The sequence below is a fragment of the Idiotropiscis lumnitzeri genome, chromosome 18 (assembly GCF_059441095.1).
Source record: "Idiotropiscis lumnitzeri isolate Australia: NSW breed Sydney's pygmy pipehorse chromosome 18, RoL_Ilum_1.0, whole genome shotgun sequence".
Lineage (NCBI taxonomy): Eukaryota > Metazoa > Chordata > Actinopteri > Syngnathiformes > Syngnathidae > Idiotropiscis > Idiotropiscis lumnitzeri.
In genome coordinates, this window is record NC_142408.1 from 1,348,582 (window position 1) to 1,365,008 (window position 16,427).

The following is a 16,427-nucleotide window of genomic DNA, read 5'->3' on the forward strand; positions in this document are numbered from 1 at the left end:
AATACTTAGAACGCCCCCGAGATGCTACAAATTTGGAAATGGACCCAAAACACACAGGCTTGCCACAAAAAACACGCCTTTGAAGTTTCACGAAAACTCGAGGAGGTTACCAGTCAACAAATGAAACCCATAAATTGTTCCGAAGTGTGAATGGGTGTGACTTTTTCAAATGATTACTTAGGAAATCACAATTGTTTCATCACTGGTGAGCTATTATTAGGACAGTCACGTGCGGGCTACTCATGTGGTCCTTCTTGGGGGTTACCTGACCTCTGGTCTACTGTATCACCAAGTGGGGGGGTGACAAATAAAAGGTTGGCACTCACTTCCAGTCATGGTGAAGCTTTACATCGATTCCAGCAGATTTCCAAAAGTGATTTTCGTAAGAGCATTTGCGACGGGATTAGTTTGCTCCTGAAAGCTCCATCCCGGCTTTGGGTTTGGCTATTTAGCGGCGGCCAGGCAAGCGAGAGGCTCGCGTCCTCCGTGGCCCGCCGCAGATAAAGAGGGCGGATTGGTTTCAGCTCCAAAGCTGATCTTCCATCTTGTGTGTGCGGGATTTGGCGGGTCAGTCGCAGGTGTGTGCGATCACTCTGAATTCACGGACAATCCGCGCTTAACCCCCCCCACTCCCGGGTGGATTCGGTGCGCCCCTTTTCTTGAAAGTACTGGGCAAAGCGTAAAAAGGACCAGGATAATTCCTGAAAGAAGTCATTGCTCGAGGTCTCAATGTGCGCCATTTGCGGCTGTTTGGGCAAATCATTTGAATCGCCACTTGAAAAGGAAGCGTCAACCCTCCCCAAGCGCACCACCATCACTTCCATCCTGCGCCCTTGAGTCATTTTCTGTGCCGTCGCCTCCAACGTATGCAGGCTGCTAAGCTTCGAAATGGGGAAGCGCTACTGAGGCTGAGTCAGTCCCTGTTAGGCCAAAAAGCTTGAGAGGAGAAGATCACCAGTGCGTCTTTTTTTACGCTTGTCACTCAAGATGAAGGGAAAGAGAAAAGCAGCCCTCAAGATGAATCCTGATGGCTTTTTAGATGAACTTCTTTTCAAGTGCTGACGACAATACTGTCATCAGTTCAAGTGGCTTTCTTGAACTGCCTCTGAAAGGCAAAAAAAGCTTTTGTATAGGAAAGAGGAGCGCTTATGTAGGTTACGCAGCAAGTAATAAGGATGTATATTTCTCCCGGTTGACTCAAATATTTGCCACTCGTTGCTAGGCAGAATTTGCAAGCTAAAACGAACCTCCTCCACAGGCAAAGCCCGTTAGGTCAGACACTGACAGTCAAAAACTGGAACTATACGAATATTAATGTGGCAACTGTATCACTGCTCCGTATTAAATATAAAGCATAAACAGCAACAGCTGGTGGGGCACTACAAAATAATCAAGTTAATTATTAAAAATCATTCGTTCCACCCCTCCTATATACATAACAGGAAATGCAACATTTAATAAGGACTTTAAGCGCATATTTCAGCACCTGGTGAAAAGACAAAACAATCGAATACGAGCAAAGACAAATAGTGGCCACAAAGGTATTCTGTTAATCTTCCTTCTTATGTAACACCCCCCCCCCCTCGCTGTATCGTTAAGGTTTCGACTGCAGTCATAAAACCAGCAGTTCTATTAGGATTATTGATGATGATTGTATTTAGCGTTCCTTCCATAGGCGTATAATAGCAGGCATGATCATTACCTTGTCAAGATGTCTTTTCTCTCTTTCTGTGTTGCCAAGCAGTGGAGGGTCTGCAGTGCTATGGCTGCAACATCATCCAGGGTCAGAGGTACGTGGACGTGGGCTGCTCAAACCCAGAGGTGCTCACCTGCACCCACTCGCACAAGGGCTTCAAGCACCGCTTCTGCATCAAGACAGAGAGCAGTGAGTAAAAAAAAAAACACCTTTGAGAAAAAAAAAAGGAGGTTAGAAGACAAAGGAATGATTTCACAGTAGCGTTTGGGCGTTTTTTTTTCCGACTTTGATGTGACCCTCTAAGACCCACATTTGCTGTTCTTTATCTGCACCTGAGGTCTATACTGGTCTCCCTTTCCTTTTGGCCCACGCATCTAGAAAATATCAAACCCCAAGCAGTGGCGATAAAGAATATGGAAGGATTGTGAAGCGATGGATTTTGCAAGAAATCGTATAAATAATTGATATCTACCATTTTCTTTGAACATGAATTGCATCAAACATGGGGGGGAATCGGTACGGGGGACTTGCACATCAGCCTCACAGCGCCAAAGTTGGACTTGAGACACAAAGGATAACTATTTTCATTGCCAAGCCGTCAATTTAGAAATAAAGTACTATTATCAAGTGTAATTGCCCACCCGCTACAGTAGGTGGCAGTGACGCTATCGTTTTCAAATGAGCAAAAAAAAAAAAGGTTTTGAACAGTTCTTTCACAAGTTAGTATGATCGGCACAAAGGGGTTTCTCACTGAGTTGTAGAAATGGACACTGAATTGATACTTGAAGTGTAATTGGAACATTGGCTCTTTGTAGTGCGATATTTGGTGAATTCATACATTTACTGGAGTGGACGGACGTGCTTAGACAAAACAAAAAAAAACTTGCAGTCTTTTTTGTGACCCAGATAACGCGGCAAAGTTAGATATTTATTTGGGGAATATGTATAGGCCAGCAGATGATTAAATGGTGATGAATGCACTGTGGCGTGCCAGAGGACATTGGCTTAATCATTTCTAATCGTACTTCAATGCAAATGTTCTCGGGGCCGCCGTTGTGAATATTCACTTAGCCGCTTACATAACGCCGCTGTTTTAGTCGCCTTGCTGAGTCCGTGAGAAGCCGCTAGTGGTGCCATGTGAAGTCAAACGGAGGATGTCCTCAACAGGGCGGCGGTGATGGTCAGATGCTGATGTGCCGGCGCAAACACACACACACATCCAGATGTTCCCTCGCTTGACGTCTGGAAGCCCAAAGGGCTGATGAGGCACCTTTTTCTCCTTCTTTGAGAGTGCAAGCTAAGACCAAGGCTGACACCGACTGTCAGAATTGACAATCAGTCTGACCTCCGCCAAGGCTTCATACGTCGCAAAGTCGCAGGTCACAAATTCACTTATTAGCTTTTTTTAATTAATTAGCATTAATAATTGTAGATGCCACATGTAATTGCTATCATGAAACTTTAATTGATACCTTTGGATAAGTCGAGGTTTCTTAAAAAAAAAAAAGAAAAACAACAACTGCTCTTGGGAAGCTGCTCACACACACACAAACAAACAAAGCCGTGGTATTGAAAACATAACCTCCGGAGAGGTCAGAAAGCAAATAAAAGAAAGGAAAAAACGCATTTTGACATTGGGAGTACGATGGGACTGGACTCTCAATTATAAAGATTTCAAGTCGCCGAAGCTGAGATCCATGGGTCCAGTGGACGTCAGGTTGGATTTGGGAATTTTCCAAATGTGTATTTTTGAGCCATTCAACAAAAATAAAATTTGACTGCCATTCCCCTTGAACAATTATGACTTTTATTCGATGTTTAGAACGGCTGTTGCAATGTTTCCGCACGGTTGGCATAATTCCTCAAAACAAAAGTATTTTGCTCTAATAAATGGCGTGCCGCAATCTCAGACTGTGTCATACACTTTAAAATGCATTTGGACTATATTAATTCACGTCTTACCACACAGAGTGATTGACTAACAAATGTACTCGAATAAGACCTTTTGTCTGTAGCTGCCATCCCACAATTAATGGTGTCCATGGCATGATGTGTACTTATCATATTATGTATTAATAGGCACCTTAGCTCAATAGACACGCAGCTTATGAGTGTATTTCCTCAAACAATCCTATTTGCTGTAACAGCTGTTTCTTCAAGTTTTAATTCACGTGTAAAATGTGGTTTTCCAGTTCCCTGTGCAGACATGTAAATGTCTTGCTAATTACACACTTGCACTATTTACTGCTTACTGCGACTATTTTCTTGCTGAGGCGGTTAACGCCTCGGTGACTGACTTGCCGTCTTCTCCTGCCTTCCTTCCGTCCATCCAGCGGCACTGGGCATCGTCCTGACCAGCGGCTGTGCCACATCCAGACACTGCCAACAACAGGAGCTGCCAGGCGTGCGCATCCACTGCTGCGACTCGGACCTGTGCAACAGCGCCCCCTCGCGCAGCCAACTACATTGCGCATGCGCACTGGCCAGCCTGCTGCTACTGCTGATGCTGAGCGTGTGGTTGTAGGTGATAGGCAATACAAACTCACCGTGTGTATTTTAAAAAAAAAAAAGAACACAAAGGAGAAACTGTCATGTGCTCACTTGGCATTTTATGACAGGGCCTGAATGATTTTTTTTAAAATTTTTTTTAGGGGTATGGCGTTAAATGGACAAAATGATCAGGTGTTCAGTACGCACCTTGGCTTGAAGTTGTCTTTTGGTACCGAAAGGGAAGGAAAAACTGCTTAGCTTGTGTTTTCAAGAACAGATTTCATGATATTTAAAACGAAGTAACACCTTAAATATATTATTTTTAGGAAAGTGCAACATCAATAGTTTGACTTCTTTTCAGGAGACGGAGGTTGCAGACGAACGCAATTTGAAAAGTGTGAATTATTATGCTTTAATAACGCTAATAAAGACATTTTTTTTCGAGAGCATGGAAGCGCTGGAAGTTGCATTTGTACTGTGCTACATTTTTAATCACTACGCACTGATATTCATTTTTAAGAGTTCAGTTTGGACATTCTGCCAAAAGCATAGCACAAGCCACAATGTCTGCTAGCCAGAATCTGAGCTGCAATGCCTTTGTTTACAGTTACACGTCGTGTCCCTCACTTAAAATGTTTCAAACATGGTATTACAAAATTGTCCCTGCATGTAATCATTTTGGTGATAATAATGGGCTTTCTGTGTGTGCTTCGTTGGCTGACGACCAGTACAGGATCTACTCAGCATTTCTTGCCAAAAGTCGGCTTACAGTCACAAATGACTTGATTTGCAGTGATGAAAAGTTCCTGCACGATCTTTTTCTAAGAATTGCAGCTCCATGACAACCTCTCTCAGCATTCACATAAAAACATTTTGCCATAGAATTCACTCAAGCTTTCATTTAAAACACAATGGGAGCACACTAACTGGTTTTATAAAGGCTGACATTCACTTATAATACGAGGACATGATGTGCATTCATTGTCATTGCTAAGATACTTCATATCTTTATTGAGACATGAAAATGTGTGATGTGTGTTCTTCTCTCAAGATCACATTTTGTCAAAAGAAATCTACATACGTATATTTTTTTATTTTATTTTATTTTTCCTGTTCACCCGGCTAAGATTGGGAGAGCAGACTGCATGCGGTTATACATGATTGTAAGAGTCAATGCATGTGAAGTGGTCTATTATTGCAGTAATAAAAGGATTCATATTTTTCACACAAAAAAATGCTTCACGTGTACCTAATGTTGCAATGGAGGGAGGATGGATGGAAGGATGGATGATTGCCAGACAGACAGCAAATTTCAATGCAAATTTTTTCATAATACATAATACCATGCCTCAATTGTTTCATCCAATGCAGTTGAATTAAGTGTAAATTACTTATTACTAAGTAGTTATTACTTATTAGCTACCCGATTAGCTAGCTAGCAAGTCAGCTTGATAGAGTGAGAGAGAGAGAGAGAGAGAGAGAGAGAGAGACTGAAAAAAATGATGTGTTGAATTTACAAAATTTTATTTTGTCAAGAGGTCATAAAAAATAAAATCATCTGGATCCAAGTACATTTTCTAAGTACGGTAGATGCTTTAAAAACAATTCTGGATCCAGATGATTTCATTTCATGCAACCACTGGACAAAACAAAATTGAGTATATTAAAAAAACTTAAGTAACCTCTATAATTATTGGCACGCCTGGTTAAGTTGTGTAAACACCCTTCAATGAGATTAACGCATAAGCATAGTATCATATTGAAAATTGCAGAAACGCTTGGCCAGACAGAATCAAGCTCCTCCCATGGTCATCTTACTCCCCAGACCTCAACCCCATTGAAAACCTGTGGAGTTAGCTCCAGAGGAGATTGCAGAGGAGAGGACTCCAGATTTTGAGATTTCTCTGTGTTCTCCCATTCTGTGAAACATTACGGCGGAAGATGAAGTGCTGTTTAGTTGGTAAAACGGGGTTGTAGAAATTATTAACATCAGGGATGCTAATAATTGTGGCAATGTGATTTGATGTAAAAGAATAATCTAGGTTTCAATACTTTCCCCCCCCACTGAGTAAATTCACTTAAAGGTTGGATTTTCCACCTTTTCTGTTATCTTGCTCCCATGTTTTTTAACTTAGAAGTTAAAGAAGACAAGATGTGGATGGATGGATGGATGGATGGATGGATGGATGGATGGATGGATGGATGGATGGATGGATAGATGGATAGATGGATAGATGGATAGATAGATAGATAGGTTTACCTGTCCAGGTGAGTTAACGTTCACGAAGTCTGAAGTGTCGCTTCGTCCAGTGATGCTCTTTGTCCCTCCGTTCCATTGTATTAAGCGGAGGAAACCCTGTGCCGCCGCGAGCCGCCATCTTGGAGAGGCAGATCCTACTTGAGCCAGGATAACCCGCAAAACAACTCCTCCGAATCGCTCCACTTTTCCGTCTCGAGGCTTCATTCCTGGTGAGTACAAACACACGGGGAGTTGTTTGACATCTGCCCCGTATAAAGTCGGAGAACGTCCGTTGGACGCGAAGAATACATTATGGCAATTGCGGGCCGGAACAGGGATGCTAACGAGGCTAGCTCAACAGGGATCTGGTGCAAGCTTGCTGAGTTAATACTAACACTTTAACAAGGCGTAAGTATTATTTTTTCATGTGTTTACCTTGCTTTAAACATCCCGGTATACATGCTGACACTGTCACTACGTTTACCCCAGTCTATAATCCAACCCCGGCGAGCTAACATTAGCAACTTAGCATGCTAAAGTTACGTGTAATCAGGTGTCAGGTGGTAAGAACCCCAAAAAACCTCGCAAAGACATCTCATCAATGCCATTTAAAAACCTTCCTCCTGGGTCGACACTCGCCGTCCGCAAACGCGCTCGCACGTCGGCGCTCCTTTGTCACAATTCACCTCGGTGATGTCATATAGCAGCTATTGTGCTAACGCCGACTTGGCTGTCAAGACCGCTAAGTAAAACATGAATGTCGGGGCACCGAATGGAGGAAAAAGCACGAAAACTAGTCCGAAGAGTTACTGGACGTTTAGGCTTCTTCTGAACAATCGATTCCGGTTGGTTGAAAATAACAAATAAAGGTAATGTCGGTTTTAAAATCAAATAATAGTGGCTAATGTAGACGCAAACATAAGGAAACTCCCGTCGGATTTGACGACGTTTGTCTCTTCCAATTAACTAATTGCGTTCAAACCCAAATTTGGTGTATTTGTCACGATTCCTAAATGTGGATCCTAAAAGGGTCCTCGGTTTACGACGGAGTTCAGTTCCCCCGCGGTGACGATTTTGTACGTAGGTTGGAACACGTCGTTTTCTTACGATTAACCTGTCCTCACGCCTTAGTAGCGTCATGATGAGAGGAAATTATGCAGGCAAAACACTTCTAACCCGTTAATAATGTTACTGTTTTGTTGTTTTTGTTTGTGCTTTGTTAGCAGATTACGCTATCGCCGCATAATCTTCCGTAGATAAAATGGAGAGAGTTATGAACGGTTTGAAGTCTTCCATCTCCTGCTGCTGAAACCAAAAGTGTCAAGAAAAGTCTACTAGAACAACTGAACTCAATTTAGGGTTCGTCTGTGCCACTGTAAATAGTGGCAGCAGTGCGCCGACTCCCATTTAACATAAGTTTGAATGCAATTTGTTTATTCTGAACACCGCCACACCCGCAGTAATTGGGGGTGTGCACACTTGGGCAATCACATTGCCTCTGTTGTTTAGAAGATAAGGCTAGAGTAATGGTAGGGAAAGTTTTGAAATGATATATCATGATCTCATTTTTGTTACATAAAAAAAAGCTGGCGTTTGAACAGGGGTGTGTAGACTTTTAATAACCACTGTACTTATTTAAGGCCGTCCAATGAAAAGCCGTGAGTTGGTGGTAACTGAGCAGGACTTTTCTTGCTCTGCAAACTAGTCAATTGCATTCTTCCCAATCAGAATATCAGTCTAATGCCAGGTCATTGTATTGAGTGAACTAATCAAAACAGAAAAAAAAAATAGTTGTCAATTATCACTTGAAAATGTCAAACTCTCACAAAAAACATGTTGCGAACGTTTAAAGCCCCCCGACCTAGTGTTTTGTGGAATTCTGCTGACTTAACATGAGTCACTATGGCGTTTCAAGATGTATGTGTGTCCTGATTTCTGTCAGTAGCACTCCTCTTCCTCTTGCCACAATGGGAAGTAGCTGTTGAGACACGGAAAGGCACTGATGGTGCGTCTCCGGCGTCAAAAAAGAAGTGCTGAGCCAGGTCATTTGGTCACATGCTAACGCGACCGCCTCGTCTTAAACAACACCACTGGGTTTCGCGTCACTGTCAAGTATCACAAGCAAATCACATTTAGTCTTTTCCAAACGTACGTCTAATAGCCAGAGCAGCGAGCAGACTCACACAGGGGATCGAGATGCCACATGAGGGTCATGTGATGGCAGGCAGCTGAGGAAACGAGGGTGGAACGAGGGGGGGGGCTGTAATTGTAAGCAGGAATTGTAATTGTGTCGTTCTGCTATTTTGTCCCCCCTGAAATTCATCTTATACAGTGAAGCCTCTCAAAGTTGAACACAATGCGTCTTGTTACATTCTCATAATGGATTTTTTCCACCATGGAAAAGTGTCATTTGATTGTCGTAACTTGGAGACAAAAAGCAGCTGACTTTGGGGTCAACATTACTTTTGTTGAGTGCTCTTAAAAGTAATTTGGGTTGTGTAATTGTTCTTTCTACTTCCTACGAGTCTCATGTCACCCCTGTACAGTTTTTCTTACGAGTGCAAATGCAGTGCATTCTCGGGGCTCTGATGTCATTTCCCTTTGAGGGAAGTGCGCTATGTAAATTGCCAGTATAAATATACTTTTTTTTTTTTTTAAAAATCACATATTCCGATCATCCGGCTGCTAAATGACCGCCAACTCCCTCCGCCCCTCCCTTCCCTGTGTTCTTTCTCTGTCAGAGCCACAATGGCCACCGCACCGTACAACTACTCCTACATTTTCAAATACATCATCATTGGTGAGTATGTCGACGCCACAAGCATAAAGTGTGTCTGTTACAAAAATAAAAACAAAAGCTGTTATTTGTATCAAGTCCAAGAGCCTCAAATATTCCAATCTTGTTCTGCTGTGCCTGATTTAACAAACTGAGCGTTTACTAGCCTGTAAATTACCAATTAAGATTCTGTTTCTAAAACCTTCAGACCTAATAAATTGACTCATGTTTTTCCACTCGCTCTCTGCAGGGGATATGGGGGTAGGCAAGTCATGTTTGCTTCACCAGTTCACAGAAAAGAAATGTAAGTACTTGCTGACTTTTCCTCATCCGCGTTTTGAGTCGTTTTTTTTTTCTTTCTTAATCCTTCAAACCAGCGGAGGAAGCACACACTCAGCACCGAGAGGCTCTTCTGTGTGTCAGCTGCCGCCTCCCGCCGCCATTCATTCGGCGCGGCATTCAATGAGTGCCATTTAGACGCCAGATGCCGCGCTCGACTGAAAGCGACGAGATGGCAATTTGAGGCTTTTGGTCCTTTGGTTCAATACGTCACGCACCTGCTGCTGGCTGGTTTAACGCTGACGGGGTTTCATGTTGCGTAGGCCTGAACAATCAATCTGATTCTAATCGGAATTGCTTTTGAATCGCAGTTTGATCATTATTTATTTATTTTTTTTCCCCCTAATGTAATGTGGTCAACTTGGGATGACGTCTTTGCTAATTTAGCATGTAACCAATTAGCCACATTTGTCATTTCTCCACCCTTGCAGTCATCGTCATCGTCAGTCTGCATGTATCCCGCTTAAGCGGTTAGCATATCGTCTGTTGTTAGCCTCGAAAACAAACCGATCCCTCCCGTCTCCCCCATGCAGTCATGGCAGACTGCCCCCACACGATCGGCGTGGAGTTCGGCACGAGAATAATCGAGGTGAGCGGCCAGAAAATCAAGCTGCAGATCTGGGACACGGCCGGACAGGAGCGCTTCCGGGCCGTGACCCGCTCGTACTACCGCGGCGCGGCCGGGGCGCTGATGGTCTATGACATCACCAGGTACGATACATTTTTGTCCACTAAATAAAATAAAAAAATGTTTTTTAAAAAATTATATTCATTGAAATGTTGCATTACATTTATAAAACTAACTTTGATTACGGTGAAAATACCCTACGTTTTGGTCTGTGTCAATTCAATTCATACATGAGTTTTCTGGGTTTAAATTAAATGCATTTATTTGGTTATTACTGTACGGCCGTCCAGAAAAAAGCTCACAAGTAGTGAAAACCATTGTGACTGTGCTTTTCACACAGGAGAAGCACCTACAATCACCTCAGCAGCTGGTTGACCGACGCCAGAAACCTCACCAATCCCAATACGGTACGTCGAATTTTTTAATTAGATTTTCTTTTTATCTATGGCACCTCACAGATTCACTAACAACTGAACACCGCCCAGTTAAAGTCATTCAACTCTTTTGAACATCATGTCCATCTTCATTTTGACTAATCTTGTTCTACGAGTACACTGAACATACAGTTTACGGTGAGCATTTTTTTTTTCATGACATGCAAGTTTACCAGCAACATTCCAACCACAACAATAAACGTGTTAAGTATTGTGACATGAATAGTTTTATTGCTGTCTTTTGCAGAGAGCGAGGTCCTGATCATCTCAGTTCGAAGCTTTGATTATATTTTTATTTATGTATTAATTTGAAGTCCATTTCTCCTCTCATTCCTTCCGTCCACTCATCCATCTACAGGTCATCATCCTCATAGGAAACAAAGCAGACCTGGAGGCCCAGAGAGACGTCACGTACGAGGAAGCAAAACAGTTTGCCGAGGAGAACGGTGAGTAACGATACTATCAAGGGCTATTGCATAAAAGAAATGGCGTGCTGGAATGCATGAAAGCCATTTTCATTCATTGCAAAGAGGAAAGATGATTTTAGTTATGTGCATGATCACAGAATGAATTGAACTTTTCAGTCGAGGGACCATTTTTCTCTACAAACATTAAATTTTCCTTTCCTTAGGTCTGCTCTTCCTGGAAGCCAGCGCAAAAACGTAAGTGTCAACTTTGCAAAACATCTCCCCTACGGCGCTGCCCCCGTTTCTAACGCCAATTCCACTCGTGTTCAGGGGCGAAAACGTGGAGGACGCCTTCCTGGAGGCAGCCAAGAAGATCTACCAGAACATCCAAGACGGCAGCCTGGACCTGAACGCCGCCGAGTCGGGCGTCCAGCACAAGCCATCGGCCCCTCAGGGCGGCCGGCTAACCAGCGAACCACAACCCCAGAGGGAAGGCTGCGGATGCTAATGACCAAGCAACAACCTCCCCCACCCCAACCAAGCCCACCACGCCCGAGCGAAGGGACACATCGACTCCCTTCCTCCTGTCTCACCTCAAGCTATTTTTTGTCCCCATTTTTTTCGCTTCTATCATCTTGCCACCACATATTCATTACATTACAGCCACTTTTTTTTTTTTTTGCTTTTACAGCTCCTAATGACAATTTCTTGATGAATTACACCTAAATTACCGCCCCCATGCCCCGCCTCATTAGGGTGAGATTCGGCGGCTCGGACAATGAAGGCACAGGCGCCATTTTAGGCGTCTCATCAAAGAACGTGGACGGAATATTGCTTTTCCGTTTTCTATACTGGTCGCGGCAGATATAGATGACAACATTTAGAGTCTTCAATGAAGCTAAAAACTAGAGGAAGGCGGACGACCTGCAGAAAGCCTACATGATCACGGAGAGACCATGCAAGCTCTGCCCAAGGAAGGTCGGAGCAGAGTTTCAAATCCCGAACAATGAGGCGGATGTGTTCACTGCGCCACCCATTTAGATAAATGTTGCGTCATTCAAATAAATCCTCAGAGTCAAATGGTTGTATTGTCATATCACAATCACCATTTTGTTTGTTGCCTTATTTTTAATCTATTCCCAAATTTGACTTTTGTCCGAGTGTCGAGAGCAGCATGGCCTTGTCTGGTCCTCGAAATGGCCTCCTTGTAAAATAGACCAAGCAGCAGCAGCAGCATGCACGTACCGGCCACCCCACCTTTTTTTTTGTGTGTGTGTACTATAGTGACTCCTGATTGGACAGCTGTGTATATAAATCTAACGCTTAACTGTGGTGATGCCCTGGCTAGGTGGATCTGGACATTGTACAGTTTGATGTGGTAGTAGTGGGCTGCCTGTAAGTCAGTTGCCCTGAGGGGTGGGAGGGGGGGCATTCTGTAACATAGTTTCTATTATTAATAAATGTATGTAAAGAAGAGACACATAAACATCCACTTAATCCCACCTTCCATCCGCACACTACTGAACTTTGCCAGATTTATCATGTGCAAAACTTGTATTTATTTTGAGTCCTGCATTGCCGTCTTAACTTTTTAAGAAAGGGAGATGCTCTACATTTCCCCTTCACACTTTTGTCTTTCCCACGACTAAAGTAAAAAAAAAAAAAGTAAACAACGTATATATGTATACATTTTTAAAAGGAGCCCTGCTAACATTTAAAAGCATTCTTTTTGCGTGTATATGATTTAAAAAAATGTTGACATTCTGATTTTAATGATGAAAAGACTTCTACAAAGAAAAAAATAAATTATACATAACCTGTCCATGTCTCGATTGGTGTATTCAGTTGCATGTCAAAGTATTTTTCGTCCAACAGACGATGCTGATACACTTTCTACATGTATGGTTTTAGAAAAACGCAACACAAATACATACTGACATGCTCGACACACTTGTACTCCCCCAAATGGACGCGCACGCACATTTACCTACATCATGCACACAGTAATCCAACATCATTTCTTCCAAGATTGTGCTCAACATTTCACTTCTCTTATGTACAGTTTGTAACTATTGTGTTATGACTCCTGTTTATTTTGGGTGTAATCCCACAGTCGATCACTAGAGGGCGGCACACTTATTTCACAAAAAAAGTAAATCTGCCTCAAGAATTTATGGGGGGGGGTTGTCGTTCTTGCACACACAGAGGCTTTTCAGGTCTTAAAAAGTGTTTTGAGCAACACTTGCATTTGTCGTTTTATTACCACCAAAATTGCACTGTGAAGCTAAAAAAGAAAGAGTACGAAAACATATTTACAAGTTGGTGTCGATCTGGACCCAAGGAGTAGTGGTACGTACGGAGCAAAGAACACGGGACAGTACCGCGGTATGAAAGTCCACTCTTCACGTTTCACAATATCTCTCTCACACACACAAAAACCCACACGCACACACACGCCAGGCGAGATACACTTTCGAGTCTGACGTCTTGAAGCTGCTACTGATGGCTTTTAATGAACTGGCAAGTTCCATTCAAGTCCACGGAGTTCCTCAATACAAGCTGAGGAAAAAGGCTTGGCTTTTTTTCGGTTGAGGATATGGCCATTTTACGTCAAAGTCTTTAAGGCACAAACTATCAACAGATAGACACTCGACTTACTTGGCTGTCGTCATCATGGCGGCGAAAGAAGTTCACACGGCACTGAGGAAAAATACTTTGATTATTTTTTTCGTCACAAGAGTCAGGATTTGACAATCGTTTTCGGACACCCCCACAAGTTCCGCCATGCGACCCGAACTTGGTCAAAATACATGACGTCGTGCCCTAACACTGACTATTCGCCACAAAGCAGTCATTCCGAACCAAGCAGCGTGCCCAAATTTCACTTCATTGCTTAGCAAATTGTGATTGAGTTCTGTACACGCAGGGTGCAAAAGTACATATTCAGTTCTACGCCTTCTATCGTGAAGTGCGCGCACACGTAAAATCCACTAAGTTTCACATAAAGTGACATTCTTCTCACACACACACACTTCTCTTATACACTCACAAATACTTCATGAACATAAATCTCACACATAATTCCCTCTCAAAGTCATTTCTTATACTCACTCATACACTAAATCTCTCGCATATGCACTCAGGTTAATAAACATTAACTTCTTACACACTCACATACTTCATACGTTTACACACACAAAAACTCAGTCACACACGCGCACATCAGAAAAGATGTATCAAATAAATGATTAAAGAAGGCAAAAAAGAAACTGTCCAACACTTCCAACTGCATACCTGCATTTGCTCTCTCCAAGTACTGAAGTTTTTGTGGCATTTTTATTTGGTGGTGTTCCGTAAGATTTTTTTTTTTTTTTTGTAAAACATGTGCCTTGGCAAAATAACGGCTGGGAGAACACTGCGATAAAGAACACTTGAAGCAAAAAGGCTGTGTGCGACCCACTTTTGGGTGCCGCCCACTTTTGGGCAAACCCTGACGTGATGGATTGACCGGCACAAATTGGATTCCGGGTGCTATGCACTCAGTCGAAGGCAACCTATTTTGAGAACAGGCACGGGAATAAAGATTTGGAGCATGGCGGCGACGACTCGTTTGTAGTTGCTCAACATCAGCTCAAACTCCAAACTCGGCCAAATTCCTTTGCTCGCATCCACAAAAGACCATAGGTGGTGTCTGGAGAATCGCGTCGCCGGCACCAGCTCTCGGGTGAGGCGGCAGATTTCAGTTTGTAGGAATTTTGGACGTGTTCCGCTACCTCTGAACGATGTCGCTGATCTCCTTGACGGAAGACAGCAACTTGGTGAAGTCCTGCTGCGCGTTGGCACCACCAGAGGCGGCGGGGCAAATCTGCAGCTCGCGCAGACTGCTTTCCAGCTTGTTGATGGCCTCGCGGAAGGCGAACTTGTTGCGCATCTGCTGGATGGAGTCCACGTAACTGACGCAGTACTTAGAAAGGTTCTTGCCGGCCTCGAGGACGGCCCCGTGGCTGCCCGTCTGCTCTGAGTTACGACCGATGGCTGCGCGCAGCTGCTCGGCACCCTCCAGGACCATCTCGCGGGTCACGGCCGAGTTGGGCGTGCGCTCCGAGGCCTGGCGCGGGGCTGTCTTGCGCAGGGAGCGGCGCGGGTTGACCAGGGGGATGAAGGCGGCCGGCTCGCCCCCGAGAGAGCCGCTCGCCGAGGCGGAGGTCTTGAGCGGTTGAGGTTTGGAGTTGCAGCTCGGGGGCAGCTTCTTGGCCCCTTCGCCTGGAGTGGTTCCGTGTTGGGGCTCCGAGGCAGCCGGGAGACCCTTAGCTTTGATTTCCGACAAAGGGGACGGGAGATCTTGAGCGGGACCGCGGGAGGTCTTGGGTGTCTTGGCGTTGGCGGGCGGCGGGGGAGGAGCTGGTTTGGTTTTCTGGAACTTGGCCTTCTCTCGGGCATCGTTGGTGTGCTTGTTAAGGCGGGCCCGGCACTCGTCTCCGGCGGCGCCCAACGCTGGGAATACGCTGGGCTTGAGCAACTCGGCGTGTAAGGCGCTGGTCTTGGAGTTCTCTGGGAGCCCGGGCCTCTTGACTACCTTGGGAGTTAAAGCCTGGGGACTGGATCCGGGACTCAGCTCAGCGTCTTTCTGCGCGTCATCTGGCGACTCTTCCGCCTTTTTGGGCAGACGCGGAGGCGGAGTCAGGGTGCCCATTCGAGGGGCAACGTCCCCTTTCTGCTCACTGGTTCTCTTGCGGGGGAGCGCTGGTTTGCCCCCAAAGGTACCAGAGTCAAAGTGCCTCTGGCCCAGGTCCCTCGGCAAGGTGACGGACCTCCACTGGGTGCCGTCTGAGCCGGTGGGCAGGCTAGAGGACCAAAAGAAGCGCTTTGAGTTCGTCATGACCTCGTCTTCGCCAGGAGGAGTGACGCCCGCCTTGCCCGCGGGTCCGGGCAGAGCCGGGGCGCCCTTCCTCCGGGTGAACAACGGTCCCGGAAAGGTGGGAGCTCCGTTTGTGCCATTATTGTTCGTAGCCAAAGACTTTGACGATTCAAGTACATGTGTGGCGTCATTGATGGCCAAAGATCCGCCATTGTTGAAGCAGTCACCATCCCGGGGGTCCGGACACCCGCCCCGCCGATCGGTGTGGATGTCCATCTCCCGGAAGGAGGAGCTGCGCTTGGGAGGCGCCGGAGCGTTCTTCTTCTTCTTCTTGATCAGGCTCAGAAATCCACTGCGCGTTTTGTCCTTGTCCTTGGGCAGCAGCCGGTCATCCTCATTGAGACAGCCATCCAGGAGGGGGCGCTCTTTCCTGGGGAGCATCGGGGAGGGCAGGGCAACGTCGGGGTCCAGCGGGTCTGAGGAGGGAAGATCAGTGAGCAGCATGGTGGCAAATCGAGTGACATCAATGAACATAAACGTTTTTACAGACTTAAGGACTT

General features: G+C 44.8%; 4 protein-coding genes across 5 annotated transcripts in view; 2 read left to right on the plus strand and 2 right to left on the minus strand.

Moving 5' to 3' along the window:
* Nucleotides 1-5,415, plus strand: part of LOC148318855 (uncharacterized) — a 7,409-nt gene extending 1,994 nt beyond the window's left edge. Inside the window, exons 2-3 of the mRNA XM_088281278.1 lie at nt 1,745-1,885; nt 4,030-5,415. Of these exons, the coding sequence (XP_088137404.1) occupies nt 1,745-1,885; nt 4,030-4,220 (332 nt within the window). The 3' untranslated portion in view covers nt 4,221-5,415. The remainder of the gene's footprint in view (nt 1-1,744; nt 1,886-4,029) is intronic.
* ddx54 (DEAD (Asp-Glu-Ala-Asp) box polypeptide 54) overlaps nt 1-7,439 on the minus strand; it is a 23,512-nt gene extending 16,073 nt beyond the window's left edge. The window contains exons 1-2 of the mRNA XM_088281275.1: nt 6,447-7,439; nt 1,703-1,865 (exon numbers count right to left, since the gene is read on the minus strand). The gene's annotated coding sequence lies outside the window, so the exon portion shown is untranslated. The remainder of the gene's footprint in view (nt 1-1,702; nt 1,866-6,446) is intronic.
* rab14l (RAB14, member RAS oncogene family, like) lies at nt 6,512-12,829 on the plus strand. The gene is made up of 8 exons (XM_088281277.1): nt 6,512-6,655; nt 9,167-9,225; nt 9,452-9,505; nt 10,074-10,251; nt 10,509-10,575; nt 10,961-11,048; nt 11,234-11,264; nt 11,340-12,829. Exons 2-8 carry the CDS (start codon nt 9,174-9,176, stop codon nt 11,515-11,517), a joined length of 648 nt encoding a protein of 215 aa, XP_088137403.1. The 5' UTR covers nt 6,512-6,655; nt 9,167-9,173; the 3' UTR covers nt 11,518-12,829.
* abl1 (ABL proto-oncogene 1, non-receptor tyrosine kinase) overlaps nt 12,830-16,427 on the minus strand; it is a 24,281-nt gene continuing 20,683 nt past the window's right edge. For both annotated transcript variants that reach the window (XM_088281272.1, XM_088281273.1), the window contains one exon: nt 12,830-16,343. In XM_088281272.1, coding sequence (XP_088137398.1) covers nt 14,779-16,343 — 1,565 coding nt within the window. In that variant the 3' untranslated portion in view covers nt 12,830-14,778. The remainder of the gene's footprint in view (nt 16,344-16,427) is intronic.

Coding starts and splice junctions, on each gene's coding strand:
- rab14l (XM_088281277.1), top strand. CDS start 9,174: ATGGCCACCGCACCGTACAACTACTCCTACATTTTCAAATACATCATC. Junction 9,506..10,073: donor CCAGTTCACAGAAAAGAAAT/GTAAGTACTTGC, acceptor TCCCCCATGCAG/TCATGGCAGACTGCCCCCAC. Junction 10,252..10,508: donor ATGGTCTATGACATCACCAG/GTACGATACATT, acceptor CTTTTCACACAG/GAGAAGCACCTACAATCACC.